The sequence below is a fragment of the Saccostrea cucullata genome, unplaced genomic scaffold (genome assembly GCF_032062105.1).
Source record: "Saccostrea cucullata isolate Sc308-1 unplaced genomic scaffold, CSIRO_AGI_Scuc_v1 ctg1577, whole genome shotgun sequence".
NCBI lineage: Eukaryota > Metazoa > Mollusca > Bivalvia > Ostreida > Ostreidae > Saccostrea > Saccostrea cuccullata.
Window position 1 is genome coordinate 146030 of NW_026923190.1, and position 20895 is coordinate 166924.

The 20895-nt window shown below is 32.1% G+C and overlaps 1 protein-coding gene across 1 annotated transcript in view; it reads right to left on the reverse strand.

Annotated features, from left to right (window-relative positions):
* Positions 1-20895, reverse strand: part of LOC134263394 (CD109 antigen-like) — a 97394-nt gene that overhangs the window by 52329 nt on the left and 24170 nt on the right. Inside the window, exons 8-12 of the mRNA XM_062745728.1 lie at positions 9059-9467; positions 8798-8921; positions 8277-8390; positions 7135-7185; positions 6754-6900 (exon numbers count right to left, since the gene is read on the reverse strand). Of these exons, the coding sequence (XP_062601712.1) occupies positions 6754-6900; positions 7135-7185; positions 8277-8390; positions 8798-8921; positions 9059-9467 (845 nt within the window). The remainder of the gene's footprint in view (positions 1-6753; positions 6901-7134; positions 7186-8276; positions 8391-8797; positions 8922-9058; positions 9468-20895) is intronic.

Here is a 20895-nt window from a genome sequence, read left to right on the forward strand (position 1 = left end):
AATCTTCTTTTTTCCTAGATATCTAGCAGTCAAACTGTTGGTATGATGATAATCAGCATTGAGTCCTCTACCAAAATTGTGAAACTTGTGGCCCCATGGTCAGGGGTTCTGGTGTTAGGACGGGGCTTTATTGATTACATATAGTGAAAAGCATTAATTCTTTGAAAATCTTCTCTGCTACTGGGTATTAAATAATCTAACTAAACACATAGTTATGATGAGCAAAAGTGCCTCTTTCAAAATTGTGAATTTTATGGCCCCTGGTTCAGGGGTTCTGGTGTTAGGGTGGGGCTCTATTGATTTATATAGTGAAAAAACATTAATTCTTTGAAAATCTTCTTCTCTGCTCCTGGGTATTAAATAAACCAACTATGTAAGCACATAGTTATGATGAGCAAGAATACCTCTTCCAGAATTGTGAATTTTATGGCCCCAGGGTCAAGGGTTCTTGTGTTAGGGCAGGGCTCTTTTGATTTATGTAGTGAAAATACATTAATTCTTTTGAAAATCTTCTTCTCTGCTCCTGGGTATCAAATAAACTTACTAAGCACATAGTTATGATAAGCAAGAATACCTCTTTCAAAACTATGAGTTTTATGGCCCCAGGGTCAAGGTTTCTGGTGTTAGGGCGGGGCTTTATTGATTACAGAGAAAATATGTTAAATCTAATAAGTGTATAGTTATGATGAGTAATGGTTACGTTTTCAAAATTTTTGAATGCCATGGTGTCTATTTTAAAACATGAACCAAACTCAATAATTGGAAAGTTGTTGCATGATGCTCAGGTGACCTATAACGCCCATGGGCCTCTTGTTTTATCAGAGAATTTGTTTTGTAGGTGTGGAATATGTTGACAGCAATACAAAGAAAAGAACCAGTACTATCATACGGAGGCCATGGGAAGAGGAAGATAAACAGGCCCTACGAAAAGCATTTCATCAGAATTTCACCCTGCGTTGTCCACCCAGCAAAAGTGATGTTATGCTGCAGGGTCGAAAGTCCAAAAGAATCGAAAAGTTGATTGAAGATAGGGGATGGAATTCCGTGAAGTATTATGTTTGGAATTTAGTCCAGCAACATGGAAAAAAATGCCAGAAAATGACGAATGCCAATTGAGTTTTTATTGTAGTCAAGGAAAATTAATAATGACTAGTGATGTGGGTTTAGCATAATTACACTATAGATAAATACAGCAAGTTCACCTTTTATAATGCCATCTTTATTTTAATAGAGAGGTGGAAATTTCATACATGAAAATACATTGTACCTCTAGAGGGATTGTCAAGGGAGAGGGCAAGCAAACAATTTTTTGAAAAGATGGTCTTAATATGAAATAATTTCATGTTTTAGCTCACCTATACTAAAGGTTGAAATAAGCATTTCTGATCAGCTGTTGTCTATCATCTGTAAATTAATTTTCGTCCCTTTTCACATTTTTATATCCCATTCAAACAAAAATTGGAATCTGAGTCTGTTTGTTGATTTGATCTTGAATGACCCTTTTCTTTGGCATTACCTGGTTGTTCTTTTTGTTGGGCCTTCTTACAGGAAGTAAAGTAATTGCTTTTCATCCTCCTTTAGATTTTACACCCTGGTTAAAATCTGTATAATTTTTTTTTCATAAATGGATTAATTGATAATATGTATCTTGTCAATTCTGATAAGCTTTGATATATTTTTGCCTTTTAAATTTGTAGAATTAAAACTTTAGAAGTTCCTTTCTCTCACTTCAGCAAGATTTTTTTTATAATATTCAATACTAAGTATAGCCTTGGTAAAATTTTCGGACATATGCAATGTAGTTTGAAGTTTGTTTTTTTTTTGTCTTTTTCCATGGTGTTTAAGAGTTCCAATACTTGAAAGAACTGTGTGCTATATTTAAATGTCTATATATGCTGTTGTAGACTTCTTCTAAAACAGGTTTTGATAAAAAAAAAAAAAACATTTGAAATAATTATATATGTTGTGATTTTCATAACGTTTTCTTTGAATTATCTAAAGATATGTTTTAATTTCAAATCCTGGTAATGCATGCTGGTTTTTATTTATGAACATTTGATGACACCATAATTACAAATTAAGAATATTTAGATAGATTATCAGTATGTTGTGCATGACCTTTAGGAGAAGATCCATTTCCAGGTTACTAATCTCTATGTACTCTATTCAGTGAACAAACTTGCATAAATGATGCCTGCATAAATGATGCATCTACAGGTATGGGATGTATTCTACAGGATTTGCTATGATTGCTGGATCTGACCTAGTATTTGAGTATTGATGCACATTAACTAAAAGAAAAAAAATATTTTGAGAATAACTGCCTTTTGATATTTTTTGTCAATGTAAGCTTTTGAATCATTGATCTCTTATGTTTTAAACATAGTAATAATAAAAATGACTGTGCTGGAAGTGTAATTTCATTATAAGCATGTTTTTTCTGTTGTGTGATTTCAAATACAACTTTTTCTGTTCATTTGAATGTGTTAATGAAACACCAATTGACTTTGTTTTATGAGTATTAATTTGAATAAAAAAATTGAATCAAGGTACCAGTTCCATGACTTGAAAAGTACAAAAGACGCCAACAGTCAAACAATTAGGAAAATGGGAAGAGATGTTTTAGATTTATCATAAACTTCAAAGTTGACAGAAATTGTTTAAGGACAGATGATACAAACAAAAAATGGATGCCTGGATTGGTATATATTTTTTGACTTGATTTCACTACAAATGATGCAAATGATAAATTATGCAAATTATAAAGAAATTGTAAACCTTCTGTGATGTTCAAATTCTATCCTTCTGAAACCATCCTTATTATTCTATACAAATATTTTTCACTTCAAATTCCATTTTTGTGTAATTTTTGAATAGAAATTTAAAAAATATGCGGTGAAATCTATTCATCTTATACATTAAAACATGATACACATAGCTATTTTCAATATTTTTGACAAAAGTTTGTATCATCTGTCCTTAATGTGAAATTCCCATTAGTAATTTGCAAAGAGTATTTAAAACTTCGAAGATATATGGATATTCATTTGAAAATGTGAGAATTGCATATTGCAGAGAATTGAAAACATGGGTAATACTTGAGGCACACATCAGCAGTCCTGGAGAAAGTAAAGGGATTGGACAAACACAGTAACTGGGATTACTAAGTGTATACACAGAAGGATGGATATTTGGTTAGAGTTTATAACTATAGAACACTTAGGAATATTCAATGAGTATGTTCAATATTCAGTGAGAGAATAAAAATCAACAGTATTGAGAATATTGAGTGAGAGAAAATATATCAACAGTATGGGGAATATTCAGAAAGCGAAAATATATCAACAGTATGGGGAATATTCAGAGAGAGAAAATATATCAACAGTATGGGGAATATTCAGTGAGAGAAAATTTATCAACAGTATGGGGAATATTCAGAGAGAGAAAATATATTAACAGTATGGGGAATATTCAGAGAGAGAGAATATATCAACAGTATGGGGAATATTCAGTGAGAGAAAATATATCAACAGTATAGGAAATATTCAGTGAGAGAAAATATATGAACAGTTTGGGGAATATTCAGTGAGAGAAAATATACCAACAGTATGGGGAATTTTCAGTGAGAAAAAACATCAACAGTATGGGGAATATTCAGTGAGAGAAAATATACCAACGCTATAGGGAATATTCAGAGAGAGAATATATCTACAGTATCTGGAATATTCAGTGAGAAAAAAATGTCAACAGTATGGGGAATATTCAGTGAGAAAAAATGTCAACAGTATGGGGAATATTCAGTGAGAAAAAAATTTCAACAGTATGGGGAATATTCAGTGAGAAAAAATATTTCAACAGTATGGGGAATATTCAGTGAGAGAAAATATACCAACACTATGGGGAATATTCAGTGAGAAAAAATGTCAACAGTATGGGGAATATTCAGTGAGAGAATAAATCAACAGTATGGGGAATATTCAGTGAGAAAAAATGTCAACAGTATGGGGAATTTTCAGTGAGAGAAAATATATCAACAGTATGGGGAATATTCAGTGAGAGAATATATCAACAGTATGGGGAATATTCAGTGAGAGAATAAATCAACAGTATGGGGAATATTCAGTGAGAAAAAATGTCAACAGTATGGGGAATATTCAGTGAGAATAAATGTCAACAGTATGGGGAATATTCAGTGAGAGAATATATCAACAGTATGGGGAATATTTAGTGAAAGAATATATCAACAATATGGGGAATATTCAGTGAGAGAATATATCAACAATATGGGGAATATTCAGTGAGAGAAAATATATCAACAGTATGGGGAATATTCAGTGAGAGAATATATCAACAGAATGGGGAATAATCAGTGAGAGAGTATATCTACAGTATGGGGAATATTCAGTGAGAGAGTATAAATCAACAGTATGGGGAATATTCAGTGAGAGAGTATAAATGAACAGTGTGGGGAATATTCAGTGAGAGAGTATAAATCAACAGTATGGGGAATATTCACTGAGAGAATATATATCAACAGTATGGGGAATATTCAGTGAGAGAGTATAAATGAATAGTATGGGGAATATTCAGTGAGAGAATATATCAACAGTGTGGGGAATATTCAGTGAGAGAATAAATCAACAGTATGGGGAATATTCAGTGAGAGAATAAATCAACAGTATGGGGAATATTCAGTGAGAGAAAATATATCTACAGTATGGGGATTATTCAGTGAGAGTATAAATCTACAGTATGGGGATTATTCAGAGAGAGTATAAATCAACAGTATGGGGAATATTCTGTAAAAAAAAGGTTGAGGATAGGATTGGGAAATTGATGAATGTGTGTGTAAAAACAATTTGAGGAAAGAATAGTGATAGATTTGAAAACGATATGTTTTAATTCAGTATGGACGTCGGGGGATGTTACGGGGGAGATCAGAGAGGGGGAAAGAGAGTTCCAAGTAAGTATGGGGAAATTGAGAGAGTATGGTAAAAGTATTTGGGAATACTTAATATTTTAAAATCTAAAATAGTTTTCAACGTTGAAATAATACTAGATCTTGGCAGTGTCATATTTAGTCTCAGCTATATGCAATCTAAATCTTCAAATCTGGCAACACTATATTGTTAACTTAGCTATTAATTCATAAATATATAAAGGTCATTTATAAGTATTGCATATATTATATGGTGTAGTTAAAATTTAGAGGGATTCCGAAATACTTTCCCCTTTATTCAGTGAGAAAAATTCATTTCCCCATATACTAAAAATTGAAAAAATACACTTAAACGACAGAGTTTCGAAATAAGCAAGTAGAGTTTTTATTTAAATAGATCTCTTAAAAAATAGTATATGCTTGTAAGTTTTAAAACAGTACGATAAAGCACTTTCCCCATAGAACTGTTGTATGACCCATTCCTCTTAATTAAGGAAAGTCGGGTAAGAGAGAGAGAGAGAGAGAGAGAGAGAGAGAGAATTAATGCTAAACGATGCAATTTTTATTATATGTACGTTTTACTAAAAGAATAACAAATACATTTCTCTTGCTTCAAATACTTTTTTTTGTTATTCAATAACAGTGCAAAAATAAATGCAAATTCAAACGTTTCGATGTAATTTATGCCAACTGATTATAAACAACTGTATAATTCTACAGAATAAATTTGCAATTTAATTTTTGCAAATAATTTTTAATATTGTTTAATTTATATGTCCTTTTTAATCATTAAGATGGAGAAAATGAAAACAAATGAAAACAAATGAACATGTAAACTTTAATAAGAAATCTTATGTTTGGAATATTTTCAAAAGTCATTTCTTAAGACACTTAGAGTTTCAATTTTTTTTCAAAAGAAGTGCTGTAAATAATTAAGGAGAAGTACATTGTTTGGAAACCACAACACGGCAAATACAGTAGACAATACAACAACAATTCAATGAATTGACAAACGTATAGCAATTTATGAAATATTATGAATGAATAAATAAAAAATCAAATTTGGAAGAGCCCTTGCCTAGAAAAAACTTTATGGTTGCATTTAATACTATTAATAAATTCTCAATTTTTTATATCATGAAACATTTTAGAAGGATGAGGCCACAATTGGGAATGAAATCTTTTTTATATAAAATATCATGGGAGAAAATCTTTAAAAATCTTATCCAGTATCACTGCATCAGAAAAGCTAAAACTTATATGTTAATTGAAGCATCCTGGTGACGATTTCAAATTGTTGACCCCGAGTAGATTGGGGCCACTAATAAAACAAAGTTTACATTGAAATATTATTACGACCACAATAGTAAATGATGGAATGTTTTGCTATGAAATTCATTGGAGAAATTTGGAAAAATCTTTGCCAGAACCCCTGTGCCATAAAACTTAACCTAATGTAAAAAAGTCTTCAGGGGTTGTGGAAATTCAAATCAATATTACCGAAGGTAGAGTGGGATCACAATAGGAAAACAAGGTTTATATTGAATATAAGGGGAAAAATCTTCTTCTGAGTTACTGGGCAAGAAAAACTCATTCTTGAAAGGTGTAGATTCTAAGCTGTTCAATTCATTGCCCTCAGGGGTAAAAAAAAATATTAGAAGGTAGTGTTATCGTGACAAACAGCAAAGCTAAAGTCACTCAGGTAAGTGTTTGGCTGTGTACATTTTATTAGAAATAAGGACGTGTCTTATGCAAAATGCTGGTATAGAAATCATTATGTCTAGATAAATAACTACATGTATATATACACGTACCTTTACATTAATTGGTTTTTGGATCCAATCTAATACTTGAAAGGAATTCATTAGATCATACGCAACCACAGTTACATTGAAGGCTCCATATCTGCCCGCTTTTGGTTGTATTCCATGAAAATACACAGTCGAATTTCCACTAGCAAGCTAGTTATAAAAAGAAGTGATTAATAAAGGACGAAAATACAGAAATTAAATATCATGATAGTACATACTCCAGCACTACATTCATATTTATTTTATCAAAAAAATATATTGCCATCTTCTATTTCAATTGATCTGTAAAATGGATATAATATATCAATCTTTATCATTATACTGGTATTTCAAAGGCTAAAAAATTTGTTTTATATTATGCTATATGTTTTTTGAAAGACATACCTGACGTGAGAAACCGCTTGTTTCACTTTGAAACTGAATGTGGACATAAACCTTTAACACAGAGAACCAGACTTAATATTAATACACTTCTTTTAATTCACTCTGTTAAGGTTGTATATTTTCATAGAAAGAATATTCTCTGACATCAACGCAGAAAATGAAATCATACGATGTCGATGCTTTGTTACAACGCACTTTGAAAATTTACGCACTTTGAAAAAAAATTCAAAGTGCGTGAAATTTTGGACCAAGCTAACGCACTTTGAAAAAAGTAAATTTCATTTCAAATTGCGTTAATATCGACCATATTAACGATCTTTGCAAAAAAAAGATGTAAAGCTTGATCAATAATCTAACAAATAAGATGATAAATAATTGACTTTGAATAACTTTTTTGTGATAGGGAGATATTGACATTTTAAATAGTTTAGCTTTTGATAAATATTATAAAAGGGAATTGTTTTTATACAAAATAGAGATATGATTGTTTGATACCACTATTTTGTTTTTGTTTAAAATTTTTAGTCTGTAATAAGTAGATATAGGGGGGGGGGGGGAGGCTAAAAGTGAACGAATAAAAAATTTCTTGTTTTTATCTGTTTTAAGTTAATTCAATTGTTGATAGTTTTGAACGTCATACCGGTAATGTAAATACATAACCATTTTTGGGTGTAGCATACATGTAGGCATCAAAAACGGGCGAAGTGCAAGGGAAGGGGGCTTGTTACTCCCCTCCACCCGTTTTATTTGTTACCGACGCCTATGTATTGAAAGAGAAAGAGTTAAGCTGAGATTTTCTACTTGTCTTCTCCTCTTCAATTCAAAATGTTTTTGAAAGATAATTACTAAAATCCAAATCCAAAATTTTCGTTTTTACATATTTTTTCTCAAAGTGCGTTAAGTGTCTCAATGGTAAAGTATATTTATGTAAACTCTAACGCACTTTGATTTTTTTTAAATGTGCGTTGAGTATGTCCCAATGTTAACGCACTTTGAATTCTTTTTTCAAAGTGCGTTGAGTATGTTCCAATTTTAACGCACTTTGAAATTCTTTTTCAAAGTGCGTAATTTATTCAAAGTGCGTTGCCACAATCATGACAATGCTCTTTGTTTTATTAAAAACAAAAATATAAAACCTTTACCATTTTTGTAGCCGGAGAATTGTTGAACAAAGTAATTTTGACCACAGCGCTGTTACCAGCAACAACATAAGAGGGTGTCTTTAATTCTATGAAGAATAGCAGGAAAACTGGAATCTGTTTTTAAGGGGTAAAAAAGACTTTTTTATATTTCACCCATGTTCTACAATATTATATAAAAATTGCATGTAGTTGAGTGTAACATTGAAAATTTTCATCCCAAGAAAACCACTGTCAACCGAGGCGCAGTTTGTTTTATACAAATACATATAACAGTGAACCGTGCACGCATAAATTCTGCACAGTCGATATTTTTTGGAATATCACCCGTCGTCAAGCACTGTTGACTGTTGCTACACTGGAGGATGTAATTTCATTATTCAGCGGGTTGTAGTGTTTTTTAACAAATGTTTCTCGACCAATCAGAATCAAATAATTTACATGAAAGTATAATGTAAATAATTGTTATTATATAAACACATTCACACAACTTTTTCCCTACAATTATGCTATTATATTTAAACCTTCAAACTGTCATTTTCATTGAGAATTCCAAAACCGTCATCATCATTAACACCAAAAACCGATGTGACCCATGTCGTCATGGTGCCAGGTAGCTTTTTAGTAAGTGTTACCGAAGAACGACCTCTGTAAAGCAAATTGTCAATTAAAGTAAGATAATTCATCTTTTACACTGAATGATTCATATCGATATCACTGATCAATATATCAATTATCAAAGATCAATATATAATTATATATTATAACATAATGAAGAACTTAACCTCATGTTAACATCCTCCCAAATCCATGTCTTAGGAAAATATAATCTCTTGCTTGTGGTATTTGACATTCTATTCAATAAATTTCCCGTAATTTTTTTCAAAGGTAATGATCCACGCCCAGGAATGACTTTCGGCCGTTGTAGACGGAGGTTTACTTTCGGTCCAGGACGCAATGAATGTAATTGAATCCCATTTCCACAATCTGCACATGCTTCTTTTATAAACGAAGTTTTTAAATATGATGGTGGTATATTTACAAAAAATCCATTTCCCGACCATGAATTCAAAGGACTCTTATACTTTTCACATAAATTTCCGGAGTAAAATTTATTACATTTGCACTTGAAATCATTATATGATCTCATTTCGCACTTTCCTCGATTTTGGCACGGGGAACTAGTACAAGGATCTACAATTAAAAAGTAACATTCTTTCAAACTCTTTTTAATTTCCAATGCTACTTTAATATGTGGGCATTATTACAACACGAAATATATTTATTTAGCAACTCAAAAACTGGTATCATAGTATTTAGCGCTATTACTTTTTGCGTCGGAATCAACACATTGTGTATACGTAATAACGCAAATTTGTAGATAATTATATTTTGCATTAGTCGTCCACATTAATCAGTGGTTAAAGCACCTGCTATAGAGTCGTGATGTAAACAGTTTATTCTTAGGTCAAGAGGTTGTTGAATCCCATTGTTGGATGTGGAGACTATGTGTTTTCTTGGATGATACCGTATAAACCGAGGCCACGTGTTGAAGTAGCTGCTGGCACAAAAAAGATTCCTCAATGTTCATCACATCCTCACAACGTCAAGGGCTTGTTATTTCTTGAACTCCGAGAAATCAAAAACCCTTGACATTGTGAGGATCATTGAGTATAAAACGAAATTTGCAGCTCACCACCGACAAACGGTGGTGTTTTTATGGCAAGCCGATTGGTTCAAAATTATTTTCTGCACGACCTTAAGGTCACACGACACGTTCCTCAAAAATATATAATTTTTCCTAAGAATTTGTCATTGAAGTATTACATGTAGTACTTAAACAAGTTTCCTCGCAAAAAATGAGGGTACCTTACCAGGCATTTGGCCAAGATACCATAGGGTCATATTTCTAATATAACCCTTATGGGTGATCTTCTAAATGGCCTATAACACAATTTTTGGTGTTTCTATATATAAAAACATTTTGAAAACAGTGTAGAAATCAGAAGAAAATGACAAATATGAATGATTTTTTATATGAAACCAAGATATACAAAGCATATATTAGAGGAACGTGTCGTCTGACCTTAAACAAAAATTACACGAGTAAGTAAAAACTTACACAAAGTGAGGAAAGTATACACAAAGTTATTGAAATTTACACAAACTACAGAAAACTACACAATCAACAAAATATTTACACGATATAGTGAGAAAATTACACAAACGTAAAAACGAAAACTGCACGAGTGAGAATACAACATCGACATAATATACGACGCATCCTCATTGCGCACATTTCATTAATATTCATTAGAGAACAGCTCAGGGTGGATTGGATGCTTGAAACATATACTTTTAAATTTATCCGAAAGGATTAGTAACATGTTAGTAATATCTATTTTATTAATCTTTTTAAAAAGGATTAATTCAGTCTTTTGCTAGACTTTCAAGAATATGTACAACGTGTTTTATACATGTATAAATTTACATACAATCTTAAGTATGGAATATGAACACCCCCCGATTAAAAACATTCTACACATGAATAAATAACGTAAAAGGGATGCATATTACCAGTTGTGTGTTTAATTGTTAGATTTTTAAATTGTGTCATTCCTCTATCATTGTCTATATAGCAATTTCTTTTGAAAGTGTAAAATATTGATATAGTAACCCAGCAGGCAATTCAACGTTGATTCAACGTTGAATCAACGTTGAATTTTGGTTGCATATGAAAGTTGAGGCAACGTTGAGATATGACGTTGTTTCAACGTCAATTTTCAACGTTGAATAAACGTTGAAAATGGGTTGAATTTTTGGTTGATTTATGTTTGATTTTTGGTTGCAAATGAAAGTTGATGCAACGTTGAAGCTTCAACGTTGTTTCAACGTCAAATATCAACATTGAACAAAAGTGAACATTGGTTGTAATTAGGTTGAGATTTGGTTGAAATTTTTTGGTTGTACAAACGTTGATGTTTGGTTGAAATCACGTTGAATTCATATTACATTTTGCTTCATAAACAAATAGGCTAGATTTCAAATTCTAATAAAAAAAATTTATTCAAGTTGCGTAATATTTATATATGCTATAATTCAGTATTACGATTGTGAGAGAATTTATTTTAGTCTGTATTTTAAAGACAAACACAAATTCGGATTTAATCACTTAATCTCAAAAATCACTGCTTGACAAAATTTATATTCCTAGTGCAAAGGGGGTCAAGGTTATCACATCCAGGTTCTTCAAAGTTAGCGTCTGTCCTACACTACTAAGTTCCATAAAGTGGCGGATCCATTGATTTTAATCATGCATATAGTGAAGTCCCACGAATGAATGAAATGAACAGTAGAATCTATCCACTAAAGCAAAAGCCTATTAATAAAAGAAATAAAGATGTTAAAGTCATTTATTCGATACAATGTACATTACACGTTATTTCAAACGATAAAAATAAATATACTTGAATGATTTGAAAGAATAAGACAAAGGAATATATTCTGGTACTTGGATTTAATTAACATGATTAAAAGAATTACAGTTGACTTCATCTCAAATTCGTATTAGTATGCTTATAAATAATTATTACTAAAGAAAAGTGTTACAGATATACATAGACATAGTGTACTTACAAAATGTTGCATTCCTTTGTATAATTTCACGGGCGAAGAATCTGATGCAATCAAGGCTGACTATACAATCAATTCGGGATCAATTCCACCACTGGTTGATTGAACCTTACCACGAACTACAATTAATTAAATTGTATAATATATTTGTCAACTTTTATTTAATAACCAAATGAATATCAATAAACTACATATAATACACGAGCCAATGATATGCATTTTACTCATATTTCAAATATACTTAGAAAACAAGAATTTATTTGATGTACAGATACTAGAAAACTTAATTTCTTAAATCCATGAAAAGGAAATAATACTTACTGAGCAGAAGTTGATATTCCAGCCTTAATTCTTGTGTATATAGCTTGAAAACACATTAAATATGAACAGCAAGGAGACGCGCACTTCTTGTCCATTAGTTGAATTCAAATTTTGACCTAGATAAGCTGCAAATGGCTATACTCTGCCCAGCAAAAAAATTGCATAACAAGGTTATCCTGACCCTGACACTGACCAACTAATCGAGAGGCACTCCTTATCTGATTTCTCGAAGGTTTTTTGGGAGTGGATCTTAAGTAATGTTACTTGACCGGGGTTATTTGTCAGTGCGAAAATTGTTATGTGTTTATTTTTATATTTTTTATATTTTGTGAAAAAAAGATTATAGATTTAATACACACAACAAAAGCACAATCTAATAAAATAAGACTTCTTAGATTCGCTCTGTATAACAATCTGCGCAAGAATACATGTATATGGTACGGATCTATATGAGTCTAATTTTAAGAACATTAATTCAGAATAAATAATTATTCTTATTAATTCTATAGTAACATTGAATTACAGTGAGATGTTGGATAAAGATGTCATTATTTATTAAAAGCTTATAATTAACAAGTTTTTTAAATATGTAAAAAAAATAATAAAAAATGTATTCACAATTAATTAAAATAAACCCTTTTTTGAAACATAATTGTAATGAAGTGTTAAATATAGATGCCATACTTCATATAAACTCATATTAAAAATTTTATAATGGTGCTAGCTGTTAACACAACTCTTTTGAGTAAATCAATTGATAATGCATGCGTTTCATTTATTATGCATATAAATTTAATATATAATATTTTCTAACAATGCATACAGGTGTGTGTATATTGCGAAAAATCGCATAGATAATGAGTTACAGACACCTTAATATTTTGACCTGAAAAACTAAAGTGCTGAATTGAATACTTATTACCTGTTGTTTCAATGTGAAATTTTCCTAACTTTACTAAAGTTGAAAATATGTTGCATTTTCCACGTTGTTTCAACGTTGAAATCAACAACCAGTCAACTTTGTATTTTTAAACCTTTTTTCAATTTACAATATTAGAAAATACTAAACGTTGAAAATATGTTGCAGCTTCAACGTTGTTTCAACGTTGAAATATCAACAATCAAACGTTGAAAATATCAAACGTTGAAAATATGCTGCAGCTTCAACGTTGCTTCAACGTTGAAATATCAAACGAACATCAAACGTTGAGAATATGCTGCAGCTTCAACGTTGTTTCAACGCTGAAATATCGACGAACATTCAACGTTGAAAATATGTTGCAGCTTCAACGTTGTTTCAACGTTGAAATATCGACGACCATTCAGCGTTGAAAATATGTTGCAGCTTCAACGTTGTTTTAACGTTGCAAAAAGGTTGAGGATTCAACGTTGAAACCTCAACGTTGTTTCAACGTTGAATTATAGTTGATCAACGTTGCAACCTATATTCCACCTCCTTTCAACGTTGAAGCAACGTTGCGTGCCTACTGGGAAAAGTCATCATAAAAATTAATAAAAACGGCATGTGATGTGATACAAGACAGTTAACAACAAATCAAACTCCTCTCCTCCACCACCCACTGTGAGTACGTCTGTAATAATTAAGGATGTGGATGCGTGACCTTTTCATATAGAGAGAACCCTCCTTGCTGGTGAAGGAATGCAAGACACCTGTATGCTTATCGATTTATTAGTTATTTGACACATCAATAATACCTATTGATTAAGGATTACTAGCAATTCATACAGATATTTTGAAGCATTGTTGCGATCATCTGGGTTATGGAATTTGACAGAAAACTGTTTGGAAATAAACCGTAAAAAATAAAAATAAGGCAAATAATTGCGCAACTTTAAGTTTTATATTGAAACGATCAAATATGATCATTGATTTTTTTTTATATAACTATGTATTTGACAAAGTAGAACATGCAATCTTTAATTTTGAACAATGTGAAGTGATTTCATAAATATCCATGAAAATGTAGAAAATTGTATGTAAATTGTAGTCGTTTTAGTTATGTGAATTTAAGCTTAATATATTATGTTTTTTATCGAGTTTGCTTTGCATAGGTAAAATGCATATAAAGGAGTTAAAACAATTTAAAATTATAATATACAGACACATACAATATCGGTAAAGCATCGATTTTGATAGTGGAGAGGGGGTTAGACTTTTTTGGACAAATTACCTGAAAAGCTTAATTGCATAACAAGCGAAAAAAAGGCGGGTGGGGTGGGGGGGGGGGTGTGTGTCCAAACTCGAAAATCCTATTTCGTTGAGGGAGGTAGCGAGGCACCTTCAATATTCCACCTTCTTTTTGGAACACATAAGCATATATATATATCTTAGATTTAAACTACAAAACAAAAAAGGGTATGAAGCTTTTCAGTGGATATTTACGATAGAAAAAGGTTATGTTTGCCAAAGAAAAGAAAACGAAAAGGGGGAGGGACATGCCCCTCCTGATGCTACTGGCTGAAATATTTTTCTATGAATTTAAGTGTACATGAAGTAGTCGATCGAAATCAGGATTGCAATTCAACCTAAAACTATAACGATAAATATTGTAATTAACCGTCCATATCCTGGAATTTGCGCTCGACCTAACAACATTTGAAAATTGAAGGTTAGGGGGTCAACCAGCATATAAGGAAAATTTACTGTTGCAAAGTATATAATACTCAGAAAAAAAGTAGGGAGTGGTGGGGACTTCTACAGGTCCGTTTGCCGATTAATTTCATTTTATGATTATACAGTCATGTTCTTGTTATAATGGCCATAGATCTGGATTGAAAATTGTTATTACAAAAAACTTAATTTTAGTGTTTGGGAAATAATAAATTATTAAAATTTTATGATTACGAATTCTAAATGTAAAGAGAATTTGTTTTCTTTGAAAATATTTGCAAAAATTGTGTTCTATTTGGAACATGATTTATTTGCATTTTTCAAGAATGATAAAACAAGCTCTATATTCTTTACATTTATTATCAAACTGCAGTATCCATTCCCATTTTATTTATGACATTGTATGTAGATGTATTTAGTAATTCACAATGTTTTAAAGTCTTGGTGTGTCATTATGGTCCAACTATTTGAAACTTATATAAATTTATATTGGGTCGCCAATCGATCCACGAGCCAGGTCCGCCACTGATCAAGTTTTTTCCATAGCCAGGATTATTTGAGTAGAGTTTTGTTTTTTCATTCGGACAAATTTAATTAAAGAACACAAAAGCGCATGTACATAGAGTAGATAAGTAAATTCTCTGTTCATCTGGTGCTTTTTTTTAATTAAAAATGAAAACATTTATCAAGTAATCGCCATTACAAATGAGGGCAACGCTTACAAGAAATATCTTGTTTTTATTTCGAAGTTAATAACTGAAAATATGAAATATCATGGAAAAAACCATAACAAAAAGTAGGCTACAGATATTTAACCAAAATTGATATCGGATATTTTATAAGTTTGGATACATATGTAAATAGAAATAAAATAAATACGCTGTGTACATCTAAGCTAGGTAATCCTCACTTTTTAAATTTAAAAATGTACACATTTGTATATATCCAGCCAACTGAATATTTAATTTCCTATTCCGAAATGGGGAAAAAATCTCCTCAAATGATTTTTTTAAAATCAAGATCCTTGTCAGCCGTACTGTATGTTCATCGCTAGATACTTTTAGTTCGGAGTCGATTGCATCATACGCAAGGGTACTTTTTTTTTTTACCCCGCATTGTAGCACAAACGTACCGATTCATTCTTGTTACAATTTTTGCATGGCATCATATAATATATATATTTGATCTCGGTCAATATACGAAAAACATAGTATTTTCAAGAAGCTTTGAAATACCTTCGCATAGATCAGATGGAAACACTTCATTCGAAATCGGATTGTAAAAAAAACAACTTCCATTCTCGATAACATTTAGCTTAGCATACATGAAGAGATAAAGAGTACAGAAAACCAAGAACACGACGAATATTCTATGTGCATAGTAATTATATGCACAGCTGTATGCGCAGTAAAATTGTTTTTGTAATTTTTAGTTTCCTCTGCTCGTGCAATTTTCGATTTTTGTTTGTGCATATTAAACCCTTTAATCGTGTAAAAAAATTCGGATTCGTGTATTTTTCGTTATGTTTGTGTAAAAATCTTTTAAACTATGTGCAACTTTTACCGATATGTGCATTTTTAATTTACTCGTCTATATTTTTCTTCTAGCTCGTGTATAAAATCGTGTTCGTTGTGCAGAAAATAATTTTGAACCAATCGGCGTGCCATACGTTTCCATATCATATAAGTGGACAATTCTCGAGAGGAACGTTAATTAAGAAATACACAATAAACATTTTGAATAAAGCAAAATGCACTTGCAAGTTTTTTTCGTTGTTATATTTTGCATTATTAATTTTTTTCGTTAGTTTATGTACAATGCAAATTGTATACACAATGTAATAAAACAAAATATAATAAATTTATTTTTATTATGCTGAACCCAAAACATCATCAAATTGACTTAAACATATAATCATGGAGAAAATATATTAAACAAGATGTAATTATAAAACACAGATCCCCCACGTGGCAGCTAAAGGCCAGTGTTTAATTTTCTCAAATGAATGTCTAACTCCAATGGTCAAGGTCAAAAGGTAAAAATTATTGGTACACAAAGGAAAGTATTGTCACATTGAATATACATGTATCTGTGTAATTTTGAGGCCCTTCTCCAAACCGATAAAAGTTATGATCAAGGTTAAAGATTTTAAAAGGTAGGTCTAACTATTTGGTCAAGGTCAAAAATATTGATATCAACCGACAGGCCTTGTCACAACAAATACACATTTGAAGAATGAAAGCTTTAGCAACAACTGTTCCAAAGTGTTGTCAAAATTTTAAGTGTGATATTTTTATGTGAAAGTGTCCAAGGTCAAAATTGAGTGTCCAAAATTGGTACCCATTTATTAATTCATGTACCCATTAAAAGGTCTTGTCACAAGGAGCATTGTAAACTTATGGGGTTTAGCACATGGAAACTAATGATATTTACTGATTTTTGTTGTACTTTTGTAAGGATTACCAACAACTAGTAAGTCAATAACAAATTCTGACGTTGGAGAACAAAAACTATTATTTTGGACTCAAATTTAAACTTAAAACTAGATGCTGTCATGAGACAGTAATACCCGCACTAATGTGTTTGCCTCTAAACTCTACACCCGTACATATTGGGATTTCCAAGGAAAAGTCAAAATAATTCTATAATTTACACAGTACATGTATTTGTCACTTAGAGTATAACATTCTCAGACCCTGTGACTTATGACTCAGTATTTTATAAACTTCATAGGCATCGGAAGGAAATTGAAAGTGTTGGGGGGGGGGCAAAACCAACAAAAAAGGTAAACCACAATTTTCAATACATAGAAAATGTCTATCTTTACAAAAAAGGGGGGGGGGGGGGGTAAAGCCCCCCCCCCCCTGGCTCCGACGAATATGTGCTTGAAAAACAGAATCTAATTAATGGTGTAAATTAGATTTTAAAAAATGTTTTGATCATAATTGGAACCTTTTTAAATTAAATAATCCCCCCAAACACCACAAACATACACACCCTCGATCTCACGAAAAGTACGGTTTTTTTAAATAGGCTACACATGTAGATGGAAAAGTTATGTTAAAACATAGTTTATTATGAATTAATTTATTTAAATCTGTTCTTGAACTTTACATGTTTACATATAATCACTTTTTGGAAAATTTCTACATCACATTGGGTTGCGACACCCAACCATAACATACTTTTAGATTAAGCGTCACTCGGCACACCTCGGCTGATTCGTACTGAACGGAATCATCCAAGGTTTACATAGCATGCACATGGTGCAGATGTGTATGGAAAAAAATCATTTTGTGTTATATCTGGATTATATATTTCATGAAGACCTATGACAGTCGGTGAGTACAAGTTTAAGTATAGATTGGGGTAAAATAAACCGAAAGATTAGGTTAAAGTTCAAAGATCATCGCATGCCACAATAGCCAAATTTCACATTGTAAAGTTATCTCCCGTTGTCCATGTGACATTCAGTTACTGGTGCAGATCCAGATTTTTTTTTCAGGAGGGGGAGAGGGTTTCACACCTCACTCATAAAAATGCTAGACCAGAATTTCCTCAGAAGAAAAGAAAAAAAAAATAAAATCAATGATAGTTGTGTTGTGGGGTCTATGTTTTATAAAGGGATAATGTCCAAAATCATTTTTTTATTTGCTTCAGTATATAGTCTTATTTGAATAACAAAGCAGATTCCAGGGGGGGGGGGGGGGAGGTCCACTCTCCAGAGCCACTCCCTGTCCCTGAAATTACAATTGATCTTGTGACTCCAAAATAGATTTTTCCCCATTTGACTATATACAAATTTTGCTTCTTAATTAAATAATGTCTGTCTGTTTGTCTGAAGAAATTTCATCAGTAATTTGGTTTACATTTTAATCATTAGGTGCTAGGGCTTTCATGCTTAACATGTGTATTCATTGTGAACGTTTAACAGGTATAAATGTGTTTGACCTTGACCCTAGAGCTTGACCCACTTAAAAAAAACTTTAACCTTGGCAATTAACTTTTGAACAGGAAGTACCAGGGATTTCTTATTTCACGTGTGTTTTCCTTGTGACAAGACTTTGATACCAACAATTTGACCTAACCTTTAAGTTTGCCATACATTTGAAAAACTTCAACCTTCGCCATATGCTGCCATACATGGGCATCAGTGTTTAACAAACACATCTTGTCTTCATTATTTAAAAGTGGCGGTGTCTCCATATGATGGAAAAATTCCAGAGAGAGATGTTTTCACAACAAACAAACAAATTACTAAAAATAACATAAAACATGAGCATGCTAGTTGTATCTCTTGTTCTCCCTTGAATCAGAACTGATTATACAAATATTTTAAAAACAATAATCATAAGATTTGAAAAGGTCGTGATTCTTAAAATTGACTAAGTTCTGCAATTGAATTAGCTATAAAAGTTTACTACCTTTATTTTGCTACTCAAAACACCTTTATTAATTATTTTCAATCATACTGTTTTCTGAAATGTTCAGTTTTTTTTCAATAATGGATACATATGTCATACATTTTCAGCTTCTCCAAAAATTGCATGAAAAAAAGCTTTTCAAATACTGCAAACATGGTAACCCTTTAAAATACTTATGAATCCTACATGTTTAGCTCATTTGAGTTTTTTGGTTTCCTTATCACATTACGTCTATCGTCCATCTGTTTGTCTGGAAAGTTTCTACATTTTTAACTTCTCTACAACCACTGGGCCAATTTTAACAAATTTACATAGAAATATGTACATCTGTATGTCAGTCTGTCAATTTAACCTTGGTCATCACGGTCATATCTATTAAATGTGAAGAGACAAGGCATTTGTATTAATATAAAACACATGTATTAGTATTTACCTATGATAATGGCATGATTTTTTTTACACATGACCTTGAAGTTTGATCTACTTGCAAAAAAATGACATTGCTTTAATTAAATTTATCATTTTTGTAGAATTCATATTATACAAGCATGCATATTATTATACCCGCACTTTCTAAAGAAAGTTCGGGTATATTGTTGTTACTCATGTCCGTCCGCCCGTCCGTCTGTCACACTTTTCTTCCCTGAACTCCTACATTTTACACAGTAGCTTAATCATCTTTTGGGAGATGGTTGGTGGTGTCATGTAGATGTGCAGTAAGGTTTCGGAAATTTGATTTTGGCCCGGGGGGTCAAATTGGGGTCGAAAAATGACGTTTCTTGTGCAAAAAGTCCCGTCTTCCCTGAACTCCATCTACATTTTACTCAGCAGCCTAATCACTTTTTTGGGGATGATTGGTGGTGTCATTTAGATGTGCAGTAAGGTTTCGGAAATTTGATTTTGCCCCGGGGGGTCAAATGGGGGTCGAAAAATGACGTTTTTTTTTAATGCAAAAAGCCCCATTTTCCCTGAACTCTTCTTACATTTACTTAGCAGCCTAATCATCTTTTTGGGGATGATTAGTGGTGTCATGTATATGTGCAGTAAGGTTTCGGAATTTTGATTTTGCCCCGGGGGGTCAAATGGGGGTCGAAAAATGTTGCTATTTATGCAAAAAGCCCCGTCTTCCCGGAACTCTTTCTACATTTTTCACAGTAGCCTAATCATCTTTTGGGAGATGGTTGGTTGTTTTAGGTAGATGTGCAGTAAGGTTTCGGAATTTTGATTTTGCCCCGGGGGGTCAAATTGGGGTAAAAAAATAACGTTTTTTTTTTATACAAAAAGCCGTGTTTTCCCTGAACTCCTCTTACATTTTACTCAACAGCCTATCTTTTGGGAGATGATTGATGGTGTCATGTACATGTGCAGTAAGGTTTCGGAATTTAGATCTTGCCCCAGGGGATCAAATGGGGGTAAAAAAATGACGTTTTTTATGCAAAAAGCCCCGTCTTCCCTGAACTTCTCCTACATTTTACACAGTAGCCTAATCATCTTTTGGGAGATGGTTGGTAGTGTCATGTAGATGTGCAGTAAGGTTTCGGAATTTAGATTTTGCTCAGGGGGTCAAATGTGGGTCGAAAAATGACGTTTTTTGTGCAAAAAGCCCTGTCTT